The sequence below is a fragment of the Schistocerca gregaria genome, chromosome 8 (genome assembly GCF_023897955.1).
Source record: "Schistocerca gregaria isolate iqSchGreg1 chromosome 8, iqSchGreg1.2, whole genome shotgun sequence".
NCBI classification, from domain to species: domain Eukaryota; kingdom Metazoa; phylum Arthropoda; class Insecta; order Orthoptera; family Acrididae; genus Schistocerca; species Schistocerca gregaria.
The window spans coordinates 390,990,772-391,013,859 of NC_064927.1; the positions used below are offsets into that span (position 1 = coordinate 390,990,772).

Consider the following 23,088-nt stretch of genomic DNA (forward strand, 5'->3'; position numbering starts at 1 on the left):
TAAATATGGTCCAGGATTTTATATTCCACCGGCACCTTCTTTTGCAGTCTTAACGACGAGCTGTATGCAGATTTAAAGCAGCAAGGTGTTCATTTTGTCCGGTGCATCCATTGGAGTCAGAGGGATAATCAGGTTGCCACCGGTGCCTTCATTTAGGCCATCGAGGGCGACACATTGCCTGAGCAGGTCTAGGTGATAGTCTACCGCTGTCACGTCAAGCCGTATATCCGTGCCCGGATATAGTGCTTTATGTGCTGGAAGTTTGGCTATATGTCTTCCGGCTGTACTTCCAGTGTCACATGTCGAGATTGTGGACGTCGATCACATCCCAATACTCCATGTCCTCCGCCTCCCATTTATGTCAACTGCGGAGAGCATCATTCATCTTTCTCGCCAGACTGCAGCCTTTTTACAGCGAGAAAGAAAAATCATGGAATAAGACCCTGGACTGACTGACCTACACTGAGGCCAAGAGGAAATTTGAGTGCTTACGTCCTGTGGCTATCCTTCTCTTAGGGTCAGTCCATACCAAGTGGTCCAAGAAAAAAGTAATTGGTTGCTGGACCATCTCAGAAAAATTTAGTATTTGCTGGGTGAATTCCCCAATGTTTAGTAGACACAAAATTATTTTTTTTTAAATTCATTGTTTATTATTCTTAAATGGTGACCATATTTGTTCCAGGCTGCATACGTTTTTTCGTATTTGCAAGCATCTACATTTTTTACAATTATTCAGTAGTGGATTGTTCTAAGCCTTTCAGGTAAAATGCATTTAGTTAACACTCTGGGCCACAAATTAACATCATTATCACTTAGCTGAATGTGTTCATTAATACATTTTTAATAGTTCAAATTTATCAGCCACAAATTAAAAAAAACTCCATTTTTGAACAGTAGTTTTCCAAAGAAAAATTAATTTCTCAGCTTTAATATTTTTCTGCCATTACACGATATAGTACAGTTACTTTTTATAAAGTATCAATGATGGGCAGCTTACACTTTAAATATATACTATTTTAAAAAATTGATTTTATTATTTTTCCACTTTATGGCCTGCAATATCTTTGTTGGGGGCCCAGATAAAAATCTGAAAATTTCACAGTTAATAGACCTTTATGATATCAAACTTCAGTATAAGCTTCAACTTTGAGATTCAATTGCAAGTTATGGGAAAAAAATACAAACTCGAGTCAAAAATACGCTTTTTAACATCTGTGATATCTGGTAGGCTAATCAAATCAAGTATACCAATTGCATAATGTAACACACCACATTACACTAGCTAACGATTATTTATTGGAACAATGCTTCATTGCTTCAGCAGGCTAACAATTGCATCTGCAAGCCTATACAAGTCAGATTGTTGTCTTTCCCCTTACATCAACAATTGTCTACTCTCACTTATTTAGCTAGAAGTTCTTGAAGTGTGCAGTTGAAAAATGGTGTCTCAGTGTTCCGTTGGTGTTATTATTAATGAAGCATGTCATAAAAGTGTGAATGGAGTGTTTCCTAAAGACATTACTTTAATTGAAGATTACAGTGAAGAAGGAAAGTGTTCTTTTACTTAAGAGTCGGCCCAGAGGTGGCACAATTGGTTTTTCCAACCATCTGTACATCTTTGACCTGTTGTTCAGTTCGTGGAACTTACAAAATTCCTGGGGCTCATGCTCAATAGGAAACGCTCTTGGTCCACCCATGTCTCTTACCTGGCAGCCCACTGTATGCGATCCCTCAGTGTCCTGTGTGTCCTCAATGGTATTTTCTGGGGTGCAGATCGAACCACCCTCAGATGATATCAGTCCCTTGTCCATACGAAACTAGACTATGGGTGCTTTGTTGATGCGTGTGCACCGTCCCTCTTACGCCATCTCAACACGGTCCACCATCATGACATCCATTTGGCCACTGGTGCCTTTCTCTTATGTTAGTTGGGATTGACATATAGTTGTTTTTAACTTCTCTGTCTTCAGGTTCTATAGTTTTGTCTTGAGTGCATTTGACCCCAGTGGATTTTACACCTTAAAATGAAACAAAAAAAAAAAAACACACACACACACACACACACACACACACACACACACACACACACACACACACACACACACACACACAATTAGCATCATGCATTACTTTAGAAACATTGAACTGGTAGTCCATTTCTTTCCACACACAAATTAGCAGGTCCTTGTTTCTTGTATTGACAGCTTCAACAATTTGATTTCCCAGCTGTTTGAAAGTAGAGGGTCATTCCTTATCAGATCTCCAAGTAATTCTCAAATTTGTACCCTCCATTTCAGATTTCCGTGAAATTTTGTATATTTGCTTATACCTATAACATAAGAATAGCTGCAAAATATTTCTGGTCTCAGACTAAAACTTTTTTATATTGGATTTTCATTATAGTGATACGATGATTTGGCTGTGCGAGAATTCTGTGCAAAGTGCAGAAACACTCGAAACTCTGCTATATATGAAGTTTTTGATTTGAATTATTTTTAATAAGTTAAGAGGCATACAGTTAATATGAATGCATTCATTTAAGCAGTAAAGTTACAAAGAGAATCACAGGAAGTTAGTAATGTACGTCACTTTCAAATTTATGAAAAAATCAAAAGCATGTTGAAAAACACTTGTTACATTTCTCCAACCTGCTGGTGACATAGCATGGGCCTTAAAAAATTGTAAGGTTGTAAGCTTTTAAATATATTAAGTTTTTGTGAATGGACACACAAATAAATGGTAAATCAGAAAACTTTTCACTGTGACGAAAATGAGTCACTCCAATAAGTTCATCCAGGTCTGATACCCACAGCCTCAGATGCAGGGGTCTCAAGTGAGCACATTTAAATATCAGTTATTATAGGTGGACAAATTAATCTTAAGTGTGAAAAATGTATTTCATTTTATTAATTGATTCTTGAAAGAATATAATATATTGTATTTTGTTGTGCAGCTAACCACCAGCTCAGAGTGGTAATGCTCTGTGTGTTTGCAGTAGCTTGCTTGAAACCTGAACATAAATGAAAATACTGCAACCCATCACCATCATGTATTGCTGACCATCACTGACGTACAACACTCAGTCCATTTGGCATCATTTACACTGGTCATATTTGTTTGTGGTGCAACCATTTGTCATTCTGCTTGTAGTATTTGTTTTTAATTGAAGTAGTGCTCAGTTACTTAATCGAAAATATGAATTCATGTAGGGGCCGAAAATTAAGTTGCCAGTTCATTTGATGAGATACACCTTAGTAAAAACTCTTCAAAAATTTTCAGAGCTGAGTTATGACTAACAACATTCAGTAGTTTTATGGTCCAATGTAAATTTTCCAGGTGATAAAGAAAGAACCGTTTGTTGGCATCACAGTTACTTCTATTTAAAATTTTTTGAAAGCTACCAAAGAACTTTTTATCCTTTCAGAATACACCGGCAAATGGTTTTAAAAATCCGCCTGGTCAGTAAGTTTATCTTTGTCTTAATCATTAAGTGCTAGGAGAATAAATGGGAGATTAGGCAATAAACTGTGTACAACATGTGACATTTGTGAACAAAAACTGAAATAATGATGGAAATGAGTGACATTAGTGACCTAGAGGTGAAAATTTGAGTCAGTGCTAAAAAGTCAAAGTATCAAGTATGTGAACAAAACTTCAGATGATTTGATGTACTGTCCCTAAAAACTTCATTCACAGCAAGGCCCCATATGGCAAATGGAAACAAAAAAGTGAAACGTGTTTGTAAGAGAAAGTGTATCAGGCATTGGATTGTAGTGTTGAAATTTGACAGTAGAAAGGATAAAAATGAAAGTTTGATAGGTAAGGAAACTGAAAAGATAGTGAAGTATTTTATCAATTCTGAAGACAAAAAGAAATTAAATGAATACTGATGCAGCTTAATAGTTTGTCACTGATTTTTATCGAAATGAGGACTACACTCTAATGTTACCAGGAGCAAAACACAAAGTTAGCATTCAGAAGAATGTGTATATGCAAAAAGGACTTGGTGTCTGCAGTCTTTGGGAACTGTACTCTTGTTGTATATGGGAGAACCCCCAACATTAACACTATTTTTTCCAAATTTTATTCACTAAGTCCAAAGTGGTTTATTTCAGTTGGTACTGCATGCACTCATTCAGTGTGTGTGTGTGTGTGTGTGTGTGTGTGTGTGTGTGTGTGTGTGTGTGTGTGTGTGTGTGTGTGAGAGAGAGAGAGAGAGAGAGAGAGAGAGAGAGAGAGAGACCACCAAAATGTAAAACTGCTTTTGGATGTGAAACATGTAGGGAAATTACAATTTTTCATGTGTGTGACTCAGAAAACTATGACTGCATGCTTAATCACTGTCATTGTCCCAGTGGCGACAAGTTGTTACAATTTTTGAGAAGAAAATTATCTTACGAAGATGCTGATGATGAAATTGTTAACAGCCAGTGGGTTAACATACACCATCGTATTGAATTGGTAAAGCAGCCTGCAACTGCTGATGACTACTGATTTGTTGGTAACAGAATTACCAGCATTTAAACCACCTTCATTTGTGTGTGTCACGTAAGGGCCCAAAAAATTTGAAAAATGTCTAATCCCAGAGAAAATACTAACAAAGAGATAGAGGTGCTGGCCAGTACTTACCTCAGCTCAGTACAGCCGATAGATACACAAAAAACAACTGAAAATATACCTTCCCAGCTTTCGGAATAAATGTTCCTTCATCAGGGAGGAGAGAGGGGAAAGAAAGGGAAGGAGGAAAAGTGGATTTAGTTGCTCACAACCCAAGCTATGAAGCAACAGGGAAAGGAAAACGGAGAGTAGCAAGGATGAAGGCATGGTTGTCAGAGGGAAGCTAAAGATGTTCTACTGTAAGTACTGTGCCAGCTTCAAACCAAAGAGGATGCATAGAGAAGTAAAGAGGTATATATTATAAAGATAAACACAACTATGTAGGATGAAACGATGCGTGAATGGCTAAAGAGGAAAGGGAAAGAGGAGAAGACTGAAGAGCAAGTGGGAGTGAGGTTGTTTAACGTAGGTTCAGTCCAGGGGGATGGCGGGATGAAAGGATGTATTGGAGTACAAGTTCCCATCTCCGCAGTTCAGAGGGACTGGTGTTGGGTGGGAGAAGCCAAATGTCTCATACGGTGTAGTAGGTCCCTAAAATTATGCTGGAGGGCATGCTCCGCTATTGGGTATCGGACATCTCCTAGGCGGGCAGTTCGTCTGTTCTCCCACCCAACACCAGTCCCTCTGAACTGCGGAGATGGGAACTTGCACTCCAACACATCCTTTCATCCCATCATCCCCCTGGACTGAACCTACGTTAAACAACCTCACTCCCATTTACTCTTCAGTCTTCTCCTCTTTCCCTTTCCTCTTTATCATTCACGCATCTTTTCATCCTGCATAGTTGTGTTTATCTTTATACTATATACCTCTTTACTTTTGTACGCATCCTCATTGGTTTGAAGCTGGCACGGTACTTACAGTAGAATATCTTTGGCTTCCCTCTGACAACCATGCTTCCATCCTTGCTACCCTCCCTGTTTTCCTTTCCCTGTTGCTTCATAGCTTGGGTTGTGAGTAACTAAATCCACTTTTCCTTCTTCCCTTTCTTTCCCCTCTCTCCTCCCTGATGAAGGAACATTTATTCCGAAAGCTAGGAAGGTATATTTTCAATTGTTTTTTGTGTATCTATCGGCTTTACTGAGCTGAGGTAAGTACTGGCCAGCCCCTCTATCTCTTTGTTAGTATTTGTTTCACATCTTTATATGAGATTATCCATTAATCATTTTAATCCCAGAAAAAGCAATTCTGTTACTGGACTTTGTTGAAAAATACAGTTTTGTAATTCAGAATCAAATCCCGAGTTACCACTGGACAAGAAGCAGCTATACTGTCCATCCTGTTTGTATTTATGTGATAAATGATGAAAATAAACTGTAAAACATGTGTTGAGAAAAGCTAGTTTTCAATTAGATGATGATGTACAAATAAGAACTGTGTCTTGTGTTTACAGTTTCTGCAAGGCTCATGTTGATATCTCTCATTTATATTTCTTAGAGAAAATAGATTTTTGACAACCTGCACAATAGGTGGTATTTGGACTTTTCACAATTACAAACCACTTTCCTGTGATTCATTGGAAATAATATTCTGAAAAGTCTTCATTTTTCTCATTCAGTTAAAAAATTCCAACAGTGAACACGTACCCATCAACAACACTCTTTTGTGGCAGGTGTATGTGATGACAGGTAGTAATTTGCCTTTGTCAAAAATGCATGTGATCCTTTGTCAAAAATGCATGTGATGGAGGAGACAGGGAGCTACTGTTTCTCCACTCACCTGGACTGTCAATGTCATTCTTGTGGCCAGAAAAGGAACACTTTTATGTTTTGCCTTTGGAAAACATTTTATGTACTGTTGGTATATCTGAATCTGACACATTAGGAAGAATGTACTACTTAAATAAAAAGATATGATGTGAACAGAATCAAATTTCTTACAAGGAACACACACACACACACACACACACACACACACACACACACACACACACACACACACACAGAGAGAGAGAGAGAGAGAGAGAGAGAGAGAGAGAGAGAGAGAGAGAGAGAGAGAGAGAGAACATGCAAGTTTTAAATTTAAACATTTGTGTGTGTAGAATAAGTGTGATTCAAATATGCTGATTGGGTACTCTTAAATAAAGTTAATATTATTACTAAAAATGTTTCAATTAAAATTATAACTTTTGGCTATGTGCTTTTATTACTTTATCAAAATGTGAGACGTGTACTAAAGAAAAGCAACTGGCCAGATGTAACAGCTCTGTCTGAAAATGTTTTGAATATTTAGGAAATCATTGTTTGTGCCATAACAATTTAAGTTGATCATCTGTACTACCAGATGATAATCAGAGTTACTAAATATTTTTTCTCATAAAGATCCTTCTTTTTTGTGGTATCTGGAAAAATGACAGTAATTTGTTGAAAACTAGCTAGTTCTGTTTTTTTTGTGTTTTTATTTTTGTTTTTGTCCACTATTTAATGCAATCGAAATGGAAGCTTCAGGCACAGAGTAAGCTTTTTGAAAACTTTACCATATTTTTTCCTTAAACTGTGTGAAATATATGGAAGAAATTTTGCACTGGTTATTACCATGGTATTTTTTTTTTTTTTAAATATTGAGTCAGGGGCAATGGGTCTTAGACCTGGATGAATTTAAGTTAGGAATGACCCATTTTTGATCACAGTAAATTGCTAATTTATTTGTATATCCTTTCACAGAAAACCCATTAATATTTTTATTTTATTAGAAAGCCTACAACTTTGAAAATTATTTAAAATCGAAACTTTCCAGCAGGTTGGAGAAATATGATATTAGTGTTCTTCAACATGTCTGTAATGTTTCTAGAAATTTGACCTACATTAATATCTTTTTGTATTTTTTTGGAACTTATGCCTTAAATAAATGTGTTCTTGTTAACTTATATTACTCTCTCAACTTAGAAAAAAATTCCAAATCAAAAGGTTCATACACATCTGAGTTAAGAGTATTCCTGTAGATAATTACCATTTTGTGTGGACATTCTTGAATAACCAAATTATCAGAAAATCACTATACTAAAAATTCAATAGGAAAAAAGTTTAAGACCAAAAAGAATTTCCAGAAGTTCTTGTAGTTATAAGGAAATATACGACTTCTTAAAATCCTGCCCCGAAATGAGATCCATCCTTCATGAAATCCTCCCCACTCCACCAAGAGTGTCTTTCCGCCGTCCACCTAACCTTCGTAACCTCTTGGTTCATCCCTATAAAATCCCCAAACCACCTTCCCTACCCTCTGGCTCCTACCCTTGCAACTGCCCCCAGTGTAAAACCTGTTCTATGCACCCTCCCACCACCACCTACTCCAGTCCTGTAACCCGGAAGGTGTACACGATCAAAGGGAGAGCCACGTGTGAAAGCACCCACGTGATTTACCAACTGACCTGCCTGCACTGTGACGCTTTCTATGTGGGAATGACCAGCAACAAACTGTCCATTCACATGAATGGACACAGGCAGACAGTGTTTGTTGGTAATGAGGATCACCCTGTGGCTAAACATGCCTTGGTGCACGGCCAGCACATCTTGGCACAGTGTTACACCGTCCGAGTTATCTGGATACCAACACCAACCTATCCGAACTCCGGAGATGGGAACTCGCCCTTCAGTATATCCTCTCTTCTCGATATCCTCCAGGCCTCAACCTCCGCTAATTTCAAGTTGCCACCGCTCATACCTCACCTGTCTTTCAACAACTTCTTTGCCTCTGTACTTCTGCCTCGACTGACATCTCTGCCCTTACTCTTTGCCTAAATATGTCTGCTTGTGTCTGCGTAAGTGCGGATGGATGTGTGCGTGCGTGCGTGCGTGCGTGCGTGCGCGCGCGCGCGCGCGCGCGAGTGTACACCTGTCCTTTTTTTCCCCCTAAGGGAAGTCTTTCTGCTCCCGGGATTGGAATGACTCCTTACCCTCTCCCTTAAAACCCACATCCTTTAGTCTATCCCTCTCCTTCCTGAAGAAGCGACCATCGGTTGCGAAAGCTAGTATTTCTGTGTGTGTGTGTGTGTGTGTGTGTGTTTGTGTTTGTGTTTGCGTGTTTTGTTCTCGTGCCTGTCTGCCGGTGTTTTCCCGCTTGGTAAGTCTTGGAATCTTTGTTTTTAATATATTTTTCCCATGTGGAAGTTTCTTTCTATTTTAAGGAAATATACAGTGTGTCATGAAACTCTGTGGTGGTGGGTGCCATGTTCTGGGTGATTTGACATGGAATGACACTAATTTGCCATAGTTAGGACACAGACTCTGTCTTTTATCGACTCCCACAGGGGGGGGGGGGGGGGGGGGGGGGACAGAAGATGTGTGGGGGAAGTCCAAAAGTAATAAACAAGATCTTGTTGTCCACCTCTTCCAATGCAACATTGTTGGACAGTGTTGTTAAGATAATGCTGCATCTCAAGGTGAAAGTGAGACAGTATGCAGTCATGTATAAAAATGAAATCATTGGAATCTTCATGAAGTTGAAGAAACAACCAATTTTTGCAGCCTGTCCAGGTATGACAATCCTGGCAGTTTTCTCCAGAAAAAAGGAAGGTCTGCAAACTTTGTGAACACAAATGGTAGTCTCTTTGATGTTTGATGACAACGCCAGGACTTTGACCCTCATTTCTTACATTATGGCAGTGTGTTTACCCAACACATGAATTGTGGATTTGTCAGAAAAGATGTCATTTGGAAAAAGTGTGTACTGTGTGTTATGGTCACAGGGATGCAATTATTGCAGTAAGTGCAACTTGTAAGGCTTCATCTGCAGGTTTGTTTGTCCCCCTTCCCCCGGACCATGTCACACCATTGTTTGGGAAGTTGAAGTTCCTGGCCTTACATCTTGTGGACTTTCAGGGTTTCTTTGTAAATGTGTTGCGGGTACCCTTGACATTATTACTGGATGTGCATGGCTGACCAGTGCTCGTCCCTTTCCACATGCAACAAAGTTCAAAGAATTTTATACGTGTCATAAATCTGCTTGTGCAGAGGCAGCATCTCGCTGAATCAATTGCAAAATGCATGTTGCACGTGAAAACTGGAGTGACTTGGTGCAAATTCCAACACACACAATAATTTCTCTTGTGGTGTTGTCACCATGTTATTAAAACAAACAACAGTACAGCTGTGCCAAAACTTTGTTCCGTCGTCTGTCCAGTGACATGTGCAATTCGTTTCTATCTTTTTACAGTTTGTCTGTAACAAACAATTTAAACCTTTTTGAATTGCCTGGTATTAATGTATTATTTTCTTCTCACATTGAGAATTGAGTATGTTTGTTACCACACTTTGTAAAATATATAAAATTTAATGATTCTAAAATAGTCACGTTTTAATGTCCTGCTTTCGTGAAAGCACTGCTCTGCTTTTGATAATTTTGCCGTTGTATGCAATGTGCAAAACTATGGCATGCAGTAAGGAAACTCATATAGAGTGAGTATTGGGCAAATGCGAAAATGGAGAGGCTGGGAGGCTGAAATTGGCTTTCAGATTGATTCTTAACAGCTTTGGCCCTAAGTGTTGGGTTACATCCTCTTTGCACATATTTGATATTCTTTAGTTCTCAGAGGAGAGAGGTACAGACAGAACAGAAGTGCTAGGATACAATTATAACTAAATGTTGTATGATAGATGGTTTGATATGCACTAAGATAAGTAAAAACTGTTTGATATTTCGTATCATTACCAATACTACAGGTGAATATGACCTGTCATAAGTTACATGCTTTTAAACCTAAAACAAGAATTTTTTCTCAACATTTGTATTTGTAGCCTTACATATCTTAAATGCTATTTCTTGAAGGGATATAGTTTGTCCACGTAATTTAGTTTTAATAATATTATGAAAAGGGTAGATTGCTACTCACTGTACAGATGATGTGGTGAGCTGCAGACAGGCACAGCAAAAAGGGCTCTTACATGCTGAGATTTCAGCCAAAGCTTTAATCAGAAAAGAATAGAAAACCTACCTACCTACCTCTCTCTCTCTCTCTCTCTCTCTCTCTCTCTCTCTCTCTCTCTCGTCATGACTGGAGAGAGCAGTGTAACAGTCTGTCCTTTCCATAATATTTTTGATATTCTAGGCTGAACTTTCCATTATTTAATTTTAAGTTTTTCTCCTTATTAAATGTGCTTTCCAATTACAAAAATGATTTCTTATGTTGACAGTGAAGTGAACTCTGGATTTTTCTACAAGTCTGCTGAAGAACGTGAGAAATTAGTGGCAGCAGAAAGAGAATTCATAGAGCAGAGAGTTAAAAAGGTTATAGAACTTAAGAAAAAGCTCTGTGATAATACTGACAAAAATTTTGTAGTTATTAATCAGAAGGTAAGTTCCAGTATCTGCGTGGCTTTGCCGCATTAATAGCATAATCCTTAAATTGTTGTGTGCAGCTTAGTTTTGCATAAGTAAGTCATATTACTAACACCCATTTTGGTAATGTAGACTAGTGCCAAAAATTCTTGAACTTGTCAAAATAGTAAGATCAATTGGAAAGTCTAACTATTATTAGCAATCATCCTCATATGTCCATGTACCCCAGAGGGCAGCATTCCTCTCAAGTGCAAGTGCTGGCATATGAATTCAGTCTAAGAAAACTCACATATGCCAATCGGACTTTGTTTTTTTTTTGTTTTAATTCACTTGAACACATATGTTTGGTTTCATCAGTTTCTTTTTGTAAATCTTGTTTTGTTCTGAACATTTGTTGTGGATCAAATCGGATATGGGGTTTTGAGGTTTCAGTGGGTATCAGTTATTGTTGCTGGTTTGTCATGAAATACCATTTGTGTTGGAGGTCTGCTTCAGGAAGAATATTACCTTTCAGGGAATTGACCCTATGTCATTAGATATGCTTGCAAAGGAACACATCATTGGGCTGAGACGAGCTAAAAGGCGAAATATGGAACGATTGGCATTGGCCTGTGGAGGAGTTGCTGTGAACAGTGTTGATGATTTAACTGAAGAAAGCCTTGGATTTGCTGGACTTGTATATGAGCACGTATTGGTAAGCAAATATTTTTATACTGCTTTGGTCTAAGTCTTACTTTTGTGTAAGAGAAATTATAATGATACTTTATAGGGCAGTTTATAATTGCAGAATGTTCATAGAAAATAAACATTCTTTAATAGCTATGTTTACCCATTTTCTAGGGCGAAAACAAATTCACATTCGTCGAGGAATGCAAAGGACCAAGAAGTGTCACCATACTGATTAAAGGTCCCAATAAACACACACTTACACAGATAAAAGATGCAGTTAGGGATGGGTTACGTGCCATCAAAAATGCTATAGATGATGGTAAGTTAGTATCGTCAGCTTTATGTTTGTATTGAATATCAAAGCATGTAGTGTTCTTTTATGGTGTAACAGAATTACTTGTACGCAGGTCAGTGCTTTGACTGCCTGATTTCGGCAGTATGTATGTCATTACCCAAGAATTGTCTTGCGTGTAGATTTTATACACTTTGTTACACTATTCTGAAATCAAAGTACCTTTTTCTCCACTTTTATTGTAACTGTGGTGCATAAAAGTTGGTTCCTTTTCCATGAATTGCATTTGATAGCTTTAATGTTCAGAACATGTAAATGTTTATTCCATTGGAAGGGAAGAGAGACCTCACCAACCACAAACCCACCCAAGGGGCTCTCCACTCTTTGGCGGGTTTGTGCTTGGCTACCATGGGGCCCCAGCCTTTGCAGCATTTTTTCCCTTCCATGCTGCATGTCTATCCTCTGTCTCTATTTCCCTTCCCTTGGGGAACATGTCTGGGATATTATTGGGAATGACCTGCATTCTGTCGCTGACGTGCGAACAATCTCACCTCCGGTTTTCACTCTGTTTTCCTTTTGTTTCCCATCTTCTCTCGTTCCTCCACTTCGGCGTTTGAGGATCGTCTTCTTTCCTTCTTCCTCCCTGTGCGCTCCTGAAGGCCGACCAATGTGTCTGACGCGTAACAGGTGACTGAGTAACACGTAATTCCCAGCTCGCCTGTATCCCCTGGTACAGGCCAGGCATAGGGAGAGATGATTGCCTGATCTGTAACCTTCCCAAATGGCCAATTGGTCCCTCTGTCAGTTGTTGAGAGATGTGACCTGAGGTGTGAACAATCGCCTAAGGCGGGTGCACCCAGTTGGAAGGAGTGCGCCATTGGAGACGCGGGCAATCTTGGAGGATTTCCTCGCAATGAGTCAATTATCTTCTCGCTCAACATCTACCAAACGTAAATGCAGTGGGGCTTCCCATGTGCCACGGGTTCCTCGTGGTCTCACATACTGAAGATGGTGAGTGCTTTGCCACAGTAAATCTGTTTATTACTAAGAGAGGTGTAGATGCAGGTGCTGGCCCTGTGAAAAACTGCTCTCGTTTACAGACTGGCACTTTGCTTTTGGAGACCACTTCTTTTTCCCAAGCACAACTGCTTCTGCCTCACTTCTCCACAGTTACCCTGTTCATGGTGAGGCCCATATGACTTGGAATTCTTCCTGTGGTGTAATTTACACCAGGCTGGTAGACGGTCCAACAGAGGCCAAAATAAAATCTTACTTCTCTGATCAGGGTGTCATTGTCATTCATCGTGTCATGAAAAAGGTAGATTTCACCTTAGTGCCCACCCACACTCCCTTACTCAACTTTGATAGTAGTGCTTCCGTCCAAGCTCAAAGCAGGCTTTGAAATTATCACTGTCCGGCCATACATTCCAAACCAGACGTGCTACTACCAGTCATCGTTTCACCACACTAGAAAATCTTGTCAACACCCAACCAAATGTGTCACATGTGGTAAGGATACGCATGAGGGTGATTGTCTACCTCCTTGTCCCCGCTGTGTCAACTGCAATGGTGGCCATGCCGCCGCCTCTCAGGAGTCTTCAATGTATCATGATGAGTAGGCTGTTCAAGATATGTGGGTAAAGGAAAAGGTGCCTTATCAAGTCACTCACAAGTTACTGGCTAGTCACGAACCCTGTGTTCTCCCGTCTGGTACCCATAGTTCTGTTCTTGTTACCCCTCACTCAATGAAAAACATGGCCATGCAGACATGTGACCTCCAATTCAGCTCTGAGGTTTTGAAATCGTCCAATGTCAAGGTCGCATCACCATCCCCTTGTCCAGCTGTGCAACAAGCAATCAAACTCTTGCCTCAAGGGGCGAAGCCACAAGCTTCACAACCGGTTGGCTGGAAAGGACAGGAGGAGTATTCCCATGAAGATGTCCTCCGTCCCTCCAGCTAAACAACACCTGCGTCTTCATCTAATCAGAAAAGCTCGAAGTAGTCCACCAAAAGCAAATGGCCATCTCCTTCGCCACCTCGAACATTCTTCTTCGATGGTGTCAGCCCATGATACCTTAGCCCAGCCAGGCTCCGTGTCGCCGGATTGCACCAACAGCTGCTTTTCGGTGTTGGACTCCACAGACCAACCGCACAAGCAAACTGATGCTTTTGTGGACCCCATGGAGCAGAATTATCCTCCTTCTGTGCCCTGTAGTAGTGCCTCTACCCCAGCTGTCACTCGGCAGCTGCAGAGGTGACACCTCTATATCTTTTCATCATGATTCTCCTCCAGTGAACATCCGTGGCCTTCGGTCCCATGAAGAGGATTTATGGCTTCTTTTACTGTCGCAACGTCCCCTTGTATTCTGCCTTCATGACCACTTTGAACTTCAACATTTCTTACCGATATATTTTGAACACCCCCCCCCGAGGTTGGCATTCCCCCTCATGGAGGTGTCATGTTGCTCATACGGGATGACATTTATATTCAACCCATCTCCCAGACTACCTATTTTCAAGCTGTTGCAGTTCTTCTTTTCTTTCCCCACCTGACCTTTTCCTTCTTTACCATGTATGTCCCTCCATCATTTGCTGTCACCAGGGCAGACGTCTTTCAACTTGTTGGGCAGCTACCTCCCTCATTTTTGCTACTCGGTGACTTTAATGCACATCATCCCTTTTGGGGTTCTCCCAGGACCTGTCAGAGAGGTGTCCTCTTGGTTGACCACATTAACCAACTTAACCTCTTCTGCCTCAATACTGGGGCATCCACTTTCCTTCCTAACTCATCGCACACCTAGTCCCATTTGGACCTATCCTTCTGCATTGCCCAGCTTGTCTGTTGTCTTGAGTGGTCCGTTCTGACATTTACTCAAGCGGCAATTTTCTGTGTGCTATCCGTTTGCTGATTCCTAACCCATCTGCGTGCACGCCTAAATGGCAGCTTTTCTCCTCCCTGGTAACCTTCGAAGAACAGGATTTCCCCAGTTGTGATGCCAAGGTGGATAGCTCACCAACGTTATTGTTACTGCTGCAGAACATTCCATCCCCTGCACTTCCTCTACCACGTTGTCCCAGTCCCTTGATGGATTGAGGCATGCTGTGACAAAATTCGTGCACATAGACAATCTCTCCACGTTTTTAACCGCCACTGTATGCTGGCGAACCGTGTTCATTATAAAAAGATGAATGCAAAGTGTCGTTGCATTCTTCGGGATAACAATAGCTAGCTGGCTTTCATTCACTAGTCCTTTTAACAGTTCCACACTTCCTCTGTCGTGTGGGCCAACCTCTGACGGCTCACTGGAATATTCAACCCATCTTCCGGACTACGTGTTTTCAAGCTGTTGCAGTTCGCCTTTTCTTCCTCACCTGACTTTTTCCCTCTGTATTATATATGTCCCTCCATCATTCGCTGTCACTGATATCGTGGACCCTATTGGTATCTCATTGGGCTGCCATTTTGCCGAAGTTTCGAGCTCTCCCACTATCACCCTGCTCACTCCGTCAGAAATGGGGTGGAGGCGGCTCTGGCGATACCCTTCTTTTCTCCAAATAGTTAGTGCTACAACAATACTGCCTTTACTATGAGAGAGCTATATCATGCTCTCAGTTCATCCCAATCCTCTGCCCCAGGGCCAGACACCATCCTCATTCAGATGTTGCAGCACCTTTCCTGGATGCTGGCTTGAAGCCACAGTCCTACTCATACCTAAACCTGGCAAGGACAAAATCCTTCCTTCTAGCTACTGCCCCAGCTCTCTTACCAGCTGTGTTTGCAAGGTTATGGAACGTGTGATTTATGCCCGGCTGGTGTGGTGGCTTGAGTCTTGCCATTTACTAACGAATGCACAGTGTGGATTTAGAGTGCAGCGTTTTGCAGTTGACCATCTTGTTACTTTGTCCACTCATGTCATGAAGGGTTTTCTGCAGAAATCCCGGACTGTGGCCAGGTTTTTCAATTTGGAGAAGGCCTACAACACCTGCTGGAGAACTGGTATCCTCCGTACTCTTTACATGTGAGGCTTCTGTGGGCACCTGCTCTGTTTTTTCTGGGCATTTTTACAAGACCAAGTTTTAAAGGTGTGTGTGGAGTTCTACCATGTTGGACACCTTTATCCAGGACTACGGTGTGCCTCAGGGTTCTGTCCTGAGCATCGTCCTCACTGATCGCGGTTAGCCCTATAATGGTCTGTCTCCTGCCTGACATCTCTTTCTCTCTTTATGTTGACGATTTTGCCATGTATTGCAGTTCATCACAGACCTGTCTCACGGAGGGGTGTCTTCAACACTGTCTTGATCATCTTTGCTCCTGGAGCATCGGCAGTGGCTTTCGCTTTTCCAACGACAAAACAGTCTGTATTAATTTCTCTCAGTACGAATGCTTTCTCCCGCAATCTTTACATCTGGGGCCTGTTGCCCTTCCTTTCTTTGAAACTTCGAAATTTCTGAGGCTAATGCTCAATAGGAAACTCTTGGTCTTCCCACGTGTCTTACCTGGCAACCTGCTGTACGCTGTTCCTCTGTCTCCTACATGTCCTCAACGGTACTTCCTGGGGCGCCGATAAAACCACCCTCCTCCATTTGCACCAGTCCCTAGTCCGTTTGAAACTCGACAATGGGCGCTTTTGTATGCGTCTGCATGCCCTTTCCTCTACACCATCTCAGCACTATCCACCATCATGGCATCCGTTTGGCCACAGGCACCTTTTAAACCAGCCCAGTTGAGAGTTTGTATGCTGAAGTTGCTGAACTACCACTGTCCTACCGCCGTGACTTTCTCCTCAGCAGGTATTCATGCCGTTTGTCTGCCATGCGTGGCCACCCCTCCTGTGCCTGCTCCTTTAATGATTCCTTTGATTGTCAGTATGGGATTGGTCCTTCTTGTTTGTTTACCTCATGGAGTCCACTTTTGTCATTTGATGTGGCAGCCTAACTTCACACTATCTGCAACTTTACCTGTGGGTGTGAAAGCTTCACCACCTTGGCTTCGTGAAGGAGCCCATGTTAACCTTGACTTTCATTCGGTTCCTAAGGACACCACTCCAGCCTCGGTCTATCGCCTCCAGTTTCACGACCTTCGCATCGGACTTCGCAGCAGTACACTGATGGCTCTCGGACTGACTATGGGGTCGGGTGTGCCTTAGTCATTGGCACCCGTGTCTTTCGATTCAGCTTCCGGCACACTCCTCAGTATTTACAGCCAAGCTCTTCGCCTTGGTATCAGGCCATGGAGTACATCCGACTCAGCCTTTTCAATTGTCCTCTGCTCACACACACTCAGTGCCCTTCAAAGTCTATGTGCACTGTACACTGCCCATCCCTCAGTGCAGTGGATCCAGGAAAACTGTCACTTCCTCACTCTTGGTGGAGCCAGTGTCCTATTTCTGTGTGTTCCTGGTCATGGCGATCTGCCATGAAATGAAGCTGCTGCCAAGGTTGCAATCCCTGTACCTTAGCCTGCAAGTACTTCTGTTCCCTCCGATGATCTCTACATTGCCATCTGTCAGGGGGTGGTGTCCGTTGGGCATCACAAATGGTCCTCCCTTCATGGGAATAAGCTTAAGCTTGTTAAGCCCCTCCCAGCACTTCGGACACCACCTCTCTGCCCTCCTGCCAGGAGGAGATTATTTTAACTCGGCTGCGTACATGGCAGTACCTTTTTAGCCATCGTCATTTGCTAAGTGGCGCTACCCCACCACTTTGTACATATTGTGCCCAAATTTTAACAGTCCACCACTTCGTGCTGGAATGCCCTTTTTTAAACCATTTACTTTCCAACTTGGGTTTGCCACTTGCTTTGTCAGCAGTTTTAGCGAGTGACACAAGGGCTGTCAACCGCATTTTACTTTTTATCCACCGAAGCAATATGGCAAAGGTCATTTAATTTTAGTTTTGGACCTCCATTCCTGTATGGTTTTTTAGCCCTTTTTCTACATGCTTGTTTTTAGCTGTCTACTATTCTGTCCATTGGGACTGATGTACAATTGTTTAACTCCTCTTTGTGTTCGTGTTCCATACTTTTGACTTGGGCTCTTATGACCCCAGTTGTTTTTTGCACCCTAAAGCACAACAAACAAACAACCACAAATCTGGAGGCAAAAAGTATGGGAAAGATACCTGTAATAGCAGTCGGCAAACAGCTGGTACTCCAATTCTGGAGTACCCACATAGTTTGTGCTTGAACTTGCACTTTTAACAGCTTACCATATTTTAATTTTTATTTATTTGTTTTATGAAAGAGGAGTGAAGGTTGAGGAACTATATTTGCTTTTAAATAAATTGGAACTGCCTTTCCTTTAAACATGGCTGGCCAGGCTGGGAAAAAGAATCCAGTTGACTACAAGCAAAGCTCTCTTACATACCAGTCCAAGTGGTGGTAACTATAGTGGCCATCACAAAATATTATTGTGTGTTTGTGTGTGCTTTCAGTCTTTTGTGGTATGGTGCATTGATGAGTGTTTGGTAGTGATGGAAATGCAGGAGCAAGGGCCGATGCGAAGTGCTACTCTGGTCGATGTGTGTAAAGGGCAAGAAGAACATTCGAAAACAATCTTTAATTGTCTTACCAAATGTATTGAAACATTTTTACTGATCAAGCCAACACTGAAGAAGCCAGGAATAACTTAAATTTTGTGTAAGTTCATAAAATGACAAAATCTTTGCAATATTTCTGAATGTTTTGCATTCCTTATGAACACTATAGTAACAGTAGCAGTCTCTAGAGGTGAGCACGTTTTGATTCTCCAATAAATTGATATAAATGAAAACAGAAATTGCAGTCTTTGATGATTTTGACAGAAAGTTAGTGTCTAGAACTGTACTTGAGAGTACAACAGAGGAGAGCATTCAGCGGCTAAAAATACAAGATGTTTCAAAAAGGACGTTACAACTTTAAAAATTCATATAAATTTATTGAAATAAGGTATAGAACTGGGTCTAGTGTTATTTTGTAGGGAAACAGTCTTTTTTACCTTAAACTATAAGATGTTGTATGTGGCTTTCATTGGTTATCCTATCGGAAGTCAATTTCTTCCCAAACTCGTTGTAGCATTGAAGGTGTAACTTGCCCAGTGGCAGTGTAAATTCTTGCTCGAAGTTCAGATAGAGAAGGCAGCACAAGAGGTACAAACATGATATCCTTGATGAATCCCTCCACAAAAAATATCGAGTGGTGTCAGGTCTGGGGAATGTGGGGGCCATGCAATTGGCGCATCATTGCCAGTCCATTGACCTGGAAAGTGGTCACTGAGAAAATCCCAGATGTCAACCGGGTAATGGAGTGGTGTACCATCTTGAATGAAGTAAACATTTCGTTCTTGGTCATCCTCATTGATCCATGGTATCAAAAATTGTAACACATCCAGGTACACTATCCCATTGATAGTTCTCTCACAGAAAGAAAGGGATTGTATGCTTTGTTCTTGCTCAGTGCACAAAAAAATTCAGTTTAGGGATATCACGAACATGTTGCAGTGTTTCATTGGATTTTCACTCCCCCAAATCCTACAATTTCGTGTGTTTACCTTGCCACATTAGTTGAAAGTTGAACTCGTCAGAAAAGATGATTTTGTTAAAAAAATATTCATTCTTATGTAGTCGATTTAACATATCTGCACAGAAATTCTTGAGCAATTTTATCAATATGTTATGGCTTGTACAATCGTCAATCTGTACAGTTTTCAAATGTAAATGGTTTCTCAACACATGCCAAACAATTGTATGTGGGATTTGCAATTTGTGAGATGCACGCAGTGCTGATTTCGTATGGCTGTTGATAAAACGTCCCACTTACTCAACAACGTTGTCAGATGTGCTTGGATGACTTGATGATTTCCCATGTATTAGGGAGCACCCTGTTTCTACAAAACAGTTATGGGAAATTATGCTGAACTTTTGTTGCCGACTTTGGTTCTTCAAACCAAAACACACATGCTCGGGTCCAATGAAGGCAGCCATCTTTAACGCAACTGCCGCTGGCGCTCCTTATGATGTGATTTGACACTAGCGAATTACGCAAGACAAAATTTGACGTATTTTCCTACAAATTGACACTACAATCATCTCTGTAGATACTGTGAATTTAATTTATATAAATTTTCAAAGTTGTGAAGTCCTGTTTGAAACATCCTGTATGCAGGGTGATCTCTGTGAAAAAATTAATTATTCTGGCTCAGAGATCTCAATTCTTTCTCTTCTCCATTCACTTGATTTTTGATTCAGAAAGTATAATGCTGTACAAAAATTTTTCATGGCATTGCAGCAGCAACAATGTAGTTTTGTGTAAAGTGCCCTTACTGTACATGGAGAACGGAACAATAGTCTTGTAGTATGCTTCAGTAAAAGGTGGGTTTCACAAAATCATGTGCAAAAATTTATTTTACTAGCCTTTAGCTGCGATATTGGCCTGAAAGTACCTACAGTTTCTTTAGTTTAGAGTGTGTCAGTGATTTAGGTAATGAGTGAATTGACAAAAGGTCAGTAAGAGCTGCATTTAAAGTTCTGGATGTAGGAAATATTCTTCATCCTATCAAGGCAAGTCATTGGAACTACAATCCTGGCGACAGCACACAAGTATTCGCGCACTCTCTTTCACTAATAAAATGCATTTGTACATGACACAGTACCATATTGGTATGTCAGATTTGCTATGTCATAGTTCTCTTAACAACTCTTTCACTGGAAATTCTTATGAGATCAAACAGAACACACATTCATCAGTGAAGACACTTCTCATTACAAAGGCGGAACAGTTTCACACAACACTGCAGGAGAGATTTCTCCTGCAGTTCTGTGAAGAACAGTGAGTACAGAAGGGATGCTGAATAAAGTCCTATCTTGAAACTGACGATACTTCAGGAACTTACATGTAGTGCATATCGATGGTTCAGTCAGTTAAGGCATAGACTGACAAGTTAGGCAAGATAGTAAGGGTATGCGCAAGAGTAGCATTTTAATGGAAAATTTTTGCTTCTCAAACATGTGATGGACTCTTTCACATATGTTTGGAGGAGGCTAAGGAGTACAACACATGACTGTAAAATTTGCATTCTTTACAAGCAGAAGAAAGAACAAAGTGACACTGTTGTCGATACACTCCTTTCCATGTATGTTTTTAGTGAATGGTTGAGTTACAGTATGCGAACATGGACTACTGTGTTATTCTGTTGGTGTTTGCATGGACAGCAGTGATAGGTACTTTGCTGGATAGTTTAATTATGCACAGCAGGACCCCCTTTAACCCTCCAGCACATGTGCCTGTGTATAAAGTGTGCTAACCAAAAATAAAGTGATTTGGTGCAGTTCCATTGTTTCACAATTGCAAACCTATACCTATTCCTTTATTATTTGCTTCATGTAAAACAGCAATAAATTGTGATGTCATACGTCCAAGTGAGCAATAGTAATTTAAAATACAAAGCGAGCTAAGTGAGAAAAAAAATGTTGTCCGTGCTAAAAAATGACCCCACTTCTAAACTAGCAACATAATCCCACATTGAGGGAGTTGTCTAAGAGATCATTGGTGATCGAATAAGCAGCTGGCTGGGATCTGATGCAACTGCACTGTTTAATGCTTTGAGTGGGTCATTACTGTCTCCCTAACACCCATTCTTGGCAACAGAGTGCTATAATCAAAATTTATTTCATTATTGTGTAATAAAACAGTGGTCTAGTCATATTATGTAATCTTATTTTCTTGTTTTTTAAGTAATCTAAGGTTGAACTCTGATTTTTATCATACATGACTTACCTGGGTAACATAAAGAAAGCTATTCATTACATATGTACAAAGTGCACCGCGCACACACTTGGGGGTTAAAGATAGCATTGTCGATTTTTTTTTTTTTTTTTTTTTTTTTTTTTTTTTATGTAGTCAGGAGCACAATGCTGAATCAACACTCTCTTGTTATATAAACAACTGGTTTCGGAACACGTAAGTTCCATCTTCTGGTGTAAAGTCTAATAATGGGGAGTGGATCCTCGTCCCATTGTTGTCATGAAACAGGTGTTCCATGTCAAAATGATGAAAGTGGCACTTAGGAAAAACTGAAAAAACCAACATAACAGCCGGATACCAAAAGTCATCAGTATCTTGAAACTTGTAAAATGCAATAAAGAGGAGAAGAAAAATCACATATTGCTTGGAATTACACAACTTGCATAAAAAGAATTCCCCTTGGTTCCTGATCAGGAACATTAACAGGAAAACTATGTAATAGTAAATACTACTCGTGGGTACAGAGGTCACGCATGATCCATAGTGCAGGTGGAGTATGAAACAAATGTGATTGCTCAACTGTTTAAGTTGGAAATGCAGGCAAAACAGCAGAAGAGATGGAAACAATCTTTTTGTAATAGAGGTCAGTGCATCCATTAATTTTATCGAGAGAATGGGAATGAAGTCGTCTTAAGATTTCAGTTTCTTTCAGGACATTTAATATCCAACCTTTCTCTAGAGTGAGTAAAAAAAAGAAGCACTCCGTCTTCAGGCCACAAGCGGCCCATTGGGACCATCCGACCACCGTGTCATCCCCAGTGGAGGATGCGTATAGGAGGGGCACGTGGTCAGCACACCACTCTCTCCCTCGTTATGATGGTTTTCTTTGACCAGAGCCGCTACTATTCGGTCGAGTAGCTCCTCAATTGGCATCACGAGGCTGAGTGCACCCCGAAAAATGGCAACAGCACATGGCAGCTGGCCACACCCGACAGCGCTTAATTTCGGTGATCTCACGGGAACGGGTGTATCCACTGTGGCAAGGCTGTTGCCCTAGTGTGTGTAAGACATTTAAATAATTGCTAACCTACTGCAGCTAATGCTGATTGTCAATCAAATGCATTGTCAAAGTTGACCTGGAATTGGCCAGGTCTTTGTGTTTTTTAAACCTTGTATCAAAATTCCTGCACATTTGACCAATGTATCTGCTCTTTCACTACTGGCTTTTATTGCACTCAGCAAGATACATGCCACTGTCCCTTAACCTACTGTAAGATACATGCCAGTGTCCACTAAGCTACTGCCAAATTTTCTGGTGTAAAAAATGCTGGAGCTATGTTTGCTGACATCAGTTTCTCTCCAATCCTTTCAGATACCTATCCCATTCTCACTAGTATTGTTTTTATTCAAATTCTCAATTGTATGATTGGAAAGAAACTTACATCAACTTACATCATAGCTGCACAGCAAGGAGAACTCTTCGTTTAAAAGTTCCAAACTTCCACATATGTCTAAGCT

General features: G+C 40.7%; 1 protein-coding gene across 1 annotated transcript in view; it reads left to right on the plus strand.

Moving 5' to 3' along the window:
- Positions 1–23,088, plus strand: part of LOC126283985 (T-complex protein 1 subunit zeta) — a 57,783-nt gene that overhangs the window by 29,125 nt on the left and 5,570 nt on the right. Inside the window, exons 6-8 of the mRNA XM_049982478.1 lie at positions 10,746–10,905; positions 11,405–11,584; positions 11,731–11,878. Coding sequence (XP_049838435.1) covers positions 10,746–10,905; positions 11,405–11,584; positions 11,731–11,878 — 488 coding nt within the window. The remainder of the gene's footprint in view (positions 1–10,745; positions 10,906–11,404; positions 11,585–11,730; positions 11,879–23,088) is intronic.